At 45.4% G+C, this 6,101-nt stretch overlaps 1 protein-coding gene across 1 annotated transcript; it reads right to left on the minus strand.

Annotated features, from left to right (window-relative positions):
• Positions 1–270: 270 nt before the first annotated feature.
• Positions 271–4,623, minus strand: SRD5A2 (steroid 5 alpha-reductase 2; the record flags this gene model as incomplete). Its single annotated transcript, XM_009637186.1, has 4 exons — positions 271–337; positions 919–1,069; positions 2,443–2,544; positions 4,458–4,623. Coding segments are annotated over 4 exons (486 nt in total), but the record flags the coding sequence as incomplete, so codon positions are not given.
• Between the last annotated feature and the right edge of the window lie 1,478 nt (positions 4,624–6,101).

Below are 6,101 nucleotides of genomic sequence, written 5' to 3' on the forward strand. Positions count from 1 at the left end.
AATGCTTTTTCTCTGATGTCAGTGTAGTGATATAGCCATTGGTAGAACTCCACCGACAAGCAAACCTGTTGTTCGGGGAGTCCCTTTGCCCACAACTATCTGCAATTTCCCCTGTAATTAAAGACAAGAATTTCCATTCCGAATTACCTTCTTGTCTGTTACAACCCTAGGTTACCATTTGTACAATTAGTAATAGGCAGGTCTAACATTAAAACTAGGAATTGAAAAAAGCCCTATAAAAAACAGAACACAGAGTCCATATTTTAATCATTAAAAAACAAAAGGAATCAAGGCTTTCCTTGATTTTGGATAGTCCGTAAATGTCTTGAGATAGTACCTGAAAGAAAATAAGCCAGAGAGTGAACCTGCAGACATACCAGGGAACGGCACAGTTTTCAGTAACAGCTCAGCTGAGGAACCTTAAAACTCCTTCAAACTGCCTTCCTTTGTAACCTCTGTGTGTTACTCTGCAAAAGAGCCCTCCGAAACTATTTACACCAGGTTATTCAATCAAGTGAAAGCTGATAATACTGTTAAGGTTCTACCAGACCTAAAGTAGAAACTTTAGGAATTCGGAGCAGGGGACCACATTTACTCCAAAGAACTGCAGGGGTAGCAAGGGAACCCTTCGGAAAGGTTCACATTTACAAGGCTCAGCAAAAAGAGGCTTTAACGTGGTGGATGCAGCGATGTAACTCATGTCAGATTCAACGCCTATCAGGCCCGCTCGACTCAACGGGAGCTCCAGCCGACTGCCTCACTCTCACCCAGTCACAAATAGGCCGATAGGCTTCTTGTACATAGTATTCACTTTCAGTTTTATCTGGAATCCTGGCCCTGCTCCTCCGCCCCCCCTGGCGTTTTGCAAACCGCACTCCAAGAACAAGCAGCAGCATACGGCAAGAAACCATTTGATACCTGTGATGGTGATAAGCACGTGGCCCGATGCAGCAAAGAGTAAAAAAGGCAAAGGCGAAGGCTGGTAGGGACCAGGTTGCTATGGCAAAACCAAACCATTCCACAATTTCTCCAAAGTAGTTGGCTCCAGAAACATAGGTGAACAGTCCCCCTGCGCCAACAGACAAAATACGTAATTTTTACAGCCATCTCACGCACATGGAAAGTTCTTTCCCATACAGTGAGCAGGAAAATATGCTACCTTTCTTATTCAGAGTCCATAACAGCAACCTGAACCCACTGCCCTGAAGCTGTGTCAAAGGAGGATCTTGTACAAGAATCAAATGTGATTCTAACCCAGAGGCTTCCAGAGCTTTCTCAGTCATATTTTCATTTGGAAAAGGACTTAAGAAAGCCCATTATTAGATTTAAATTAAAATTATTAATACTAGTCAATTCTTTCAGGCCCTAAAAAATATTTTGCAAACCCCACTACCTTTGGGGAATGCAAAATCTGGATCTCAGTTTTGCATCTTAGCTAATCACAACATCTACAAGAGGCATGTAAGTATTGGGGGTGAGAAACTCTAGGGGAGACCTATTACCATCCATAACAAGCCAGTAGAAGGGGTCAACACCAAACCCAGGACAACCCTGGCTCCCCATCCACCTTGCTCTACAGCTAAACGTTTCCTGGTTCACTGCTTGGGCCCACAGCTGCTCTTTCCTCACCAAGCTCCACCTTGAAAGAGACGGAAATTCTGCACCTTGCATCCTTGGTGTTATTTTTTTCCCCCTGAAGTTTACACTTTGAATCTCCCTTTTGCAGTGTAATAAGTCCATTACTTCTTCCTGGGCATGGAGAAGAATAATTCCTTCTTTGCAACTGCCTTTTACAAGGCTAAAATCACAGAATCCCAGAATGGCAAGGGTTGGAACAGACCTCTGGAGATCATCTAGTCCAACCCTCCTGCTAAAGCAGGATCACCTAGACACAGGTGTCCTTACACAGGACATCATCCAGGCGGGTTTTGAGTATCTCCAGAGAAGGAGACTCCACACCCCCCCTGGGCAGCCTGTTCCAGTGTTCTGTCACCCTCACACAGTAAAGAAGTTCTTCCTCATATTCAACTGAAACCTCTTATGTTTCAGTTAGTACCCATTACCCCTTGTCCTGTCGCTGGGCGCCACTGAGAAGAGTCTGGCTCTGTCCTTGTGACATCCACTCTTAAGATATTTGTATGTGTTGATGAGGTCCCCTCTCAGTCTTCTCTTCTTCAGGCTCCTCTTCCTATGTCCCACTTCAATCTTCTCTAAATTACCCAGTCCCTTTCCTAAAACCCCTCCTCACAGCTCCTGTTTTCCAGATACTCTTGTTGCTTCTCGTGGACCATCTGCAGCTGGCTCATGTTGGTCCCTGCAGCTCCGAGGGGCACCTGAACCGAGTACCTGTGCAACACTGGCATCTCTGATATTATGGTTGCTTTGCTGTGTATCTGTCCTGCTGCCCTACTTTCTCCAAGGAGGTGGGGGATAAGAGTATACCTTGAGGAATCTTGTAAGTGACTTCCCCAGGTTTCCTCAGCTGGCGCAGCAGGAGATCACTGTGAATGTTGATTCCCATTCCCAGCAGAAATAAGAGGAGGCCTAAGGAACAAACAAGAAATGAATTAGAAAGAGAGCTCTGTCTAGCTATCCCTACTCCAGCGCCTATGTGAGGTTTATCTCTGGAGCAGGCAGATAGGAGACCTAGCGTGCGGTGGGTGGATTCTTCTCCCAGTCAACAGATGCGCTGCTACTGAGAAGGCTGCTGACCAGGAGAAGCAGGGGTGACTGGTGACAAACAACCCCATGCCAATTGTGGGATCACAGTCCCCTGGGATCACCCACATGGGATAGCTTCAGTGCAGAGAGCAACTCTGGACAGAGCAATGACCATCCTGAGCACGTTGCTTTGTTGGTGAGAGCGGAGCACTTTCAGCTGGTGTGAGAAAAAGCTGAACTTCCCAGCTGGCCATAGTCACCATTTATTGAAGATCAAGGCCAGGGGAGGGGGGCACTAAGTACCCAGCTGAGATTGCTGGCGGATGGCAGCCAGCCATGGCTGTGGACGTGACTGCAGAGTAACCATGGAGCTGTAGGTGAGTACCCTTACTCTCATTTTACAGCTGGGGATGGAGGAGCACAGAGAACACAAACTTCTCTGGCACATTGCCCGAGCTGGGAAGGGAACCTGCGTTTCAGCGCGGCTCGGTCTGCTGCCAGTTGAGACTGCATGGACAGAGCTCCGGGCACGCACACGGAGCGGTTACTCACTGACAATTTCTTGCCAGAATAATTCATTGACCATACTCCATTTAGCTGAAAAAATAGAGGCATTTGATTGAGAAACTCTGCAGGTGACGTGCCCTACATTTCATGCCACATTAGACACTGAGAAAACCACCTCTGACAATGACTGGGAAGCAAGGAAAGAAGTAGAGGTGGTGTGCACTACGGAGTATAGAAAAAAGACTGAGTGCTCATAAAACCTCAACACTCCAGTAGCAACAGAAAGTTGGTAGGAGTCTGTAGGGCAAGAAAATACTGGTTTTTATTTAATATTTCAAGTACTGCTAATGCCGATTTCCTTTTTTTTTTAATTAAATATTTATCTTATTTATCATGTAAATTATGTGGTGTGGTGTTTTCTTTGCTGGGTGTGCGAGCTCTTACTAAACGATGTCCAGGATTTTTAATCTGCGATGCTGTCTGAAAAGACTGAACTTTCATCCACAGCCTGAAACGGGGTACAGAAAGTACCTTGGTTATTTTGTACTTGTCATATCCAAAACATTTCCTCAGAGCTCCATGTTAATCTTGATCTCTAGGTGTGCATTTAAAAAACATCCTCTGTGCAGCACCAAATGTGTAATGCCACCTAGCTGCTCTTGCTCGGTTATTCTCTCGGGGATTTTACAGGGTGAAATTCAGCTAGGCTATTAAGTTACGGGATATAAAGGAACCATATTAATATACAACCACACTGTACGTCATCTCTAATTCTCCCATGTGCCTTACGTGAGCAAAAAGAGCCCTTTGTCTCTAAAGCCTCATTTATGCTGGGGTTTTGCCCTTCTTTTCTCTCTCGGTTGGAATAGCTGCATCAAGTGCAAAGCTCCCCGGCAGGGAAGAGAAAGCCACAGTTTGCGCTTGCACACGGCCACGGCTGGGTGGATGCTTCTGGCTGAGCAAGGGCACATCCCCGTTCAGCGGAGGCCTGGCATTGCATCTCCACAGCCCATAGCAGCAGGAGGCTCTGGCCTGGTGTCAGTAAAACAAGGCTGGTGATTTGAGACTAACACATAACATCATACGTCTTCAAAGGTGGCTGCCTAGCGGGGGGGAAAAAAAAAAGTCACTGCACATTTATTTGTTTTAGCTGGGCCAGCAGGCAGGTTTTACGCTGATTTCCATCACAACTGAGTTGACTCACATGTTCGGTGAAGATTAGGACATAATTCAAAATGCTTACAAATTGCTTGGAGATTAGATCTTGGGAATCCTGCAGCTGTAATTACCTGATGTAAATCGGATATCGGTGCACCAATCGTTTGGATATTCAGCGCAGTAAATCAGGTAGTAGCCCTGGAGGAAGCCATTATAGATACAGAATAACGTGCCAAAGAAAAGCAATTGCAGTGGGAAAGGTCTGCCTCTAGTGAAGAAGGGGTAAATAAATGTCCTAAAGTAGATAAGAAAACAAAGTCAGCACATTATTCGTGATAACATTGTATTTGCAATTTCTCTGCTCTAGGAAAAAAAAACCCCACAACTTTAACAAAGGACAAAATATAAAAAAAAGGTCAGTAAAGCTAAAAAAGGGAAAACAACTGCAACAAAATAAGCAACAAATGGGAACAAGAAATGCTGAAGATAGATACCCACGTTTTTCTGGTCCTTCAGGACTGCACGCAGGGCGGGAAGCTAGAAATCTCATCCAGATTCACTGCCGCCTCAAGAATGTCTCCCTGCCTTCCTTCTCCCTTGTTGGTAAAATGAGGCCCTCGTGCCCACAAACAGCATTTTCATTTTAACACCTTGCTGTAATGCTGCAGAGGGCCAAGCAAAGGATGCTGTGGGGGCACACGGGCACACTGACGTTCAAAGCAAAGCAGTGAGGGGCAGTACCAATTGCTCTATCGATTCCCCGAATGAGCGTTACCGTGCCACAAGCACTATGGAGGAGCTTTGTTACGGAGAAGACATTCCTGATCCCACTAGGAGGACCGATCCCCAAGGGCTGTAGCTCCTAGTGACAGGTGGAGTTGAAGACAGAGTTGAGACCCCTCTGGCTCTCAAATCCACGGCAGTGTATAACCTAAGATGTAATCCCCTTTTCCAGCCTCTCCCACTTCACTCCGAGACCTCACTCATCTCCAACTCACAGCAGCTCTGTCCTGCTCTGCTCAGGCACTTCGACGCAGAGGCAGAGCGATGTTGTTGGCTGCTTGGGGGAGCTGCTTTGCCTGCCTCTCCTCCATGCTTTCAAACTTCTCTTTAAAATAAGAAGAGATAAACCCCTACATTTAATCTGCTAAATACCAAGATTTCAATGCAGTTCCAGTACCCAGGGCTTCCTTAGACAAAAGCTGTGCTAACACTCGCATTAACATGTGTAGGAGCAAACAATTTGTGCTTGTATAGTTTTAATTTTCATGTATCTTTGGTTCAGATGGGTGTATCATAGAATCATAGAATGTTTTGGGTTGGAAGGGACCCCTAGAGGTCATCTAGTCCAACCCCCCTGCAGGGACACCACTAACTAGATCGGGTCCCTCTTGACACTTTTGATAATCCATATCATCCCTGGGAGAGTGAAATGGAGAAGTTATATTCATATTTGTTAGGTATTTTCTTATCTGGCCAATTAAGTTCTGTATGTGGTAAGATCTACACTCTTAATTTCTTTCTTTTGCCCTCTTGGGCCTGGGATGGTGCTCATCATACCAGTATATAAGCATTGTTGATAAGTAATCCACATCCTGAGTTGCCAATATCAATTTAAGCAAGCTGAGGCATAAAATGTCATAACATTATAAATCTACATTAAATCATACTGAGTGCATCTGAAAGTGAGTAAGCAGAGTACAAGCAACAACATGTTCAGGTATTCACTGCTTTCCAAAGCAAGCTAAGACAGGTTTCCAGCAATTAAGACAGTT

This window comes from Egretta garzetta, unplaced genomic scaffold (genome assembly GCF_000687185.1).
Source record: "Egretta garzetta isolate BGI_Z169 unplaced genomic scaffold, ASM68718v1 scaffold130, whole genome shotgun sequence".
In the NCBI taxonomy this organism is placed as follows: Eukaryota; Metazoa; Chordata; class Aves; order Pelecaniformes; family Ardeidae; genus Egretta; species Egretta garzetta.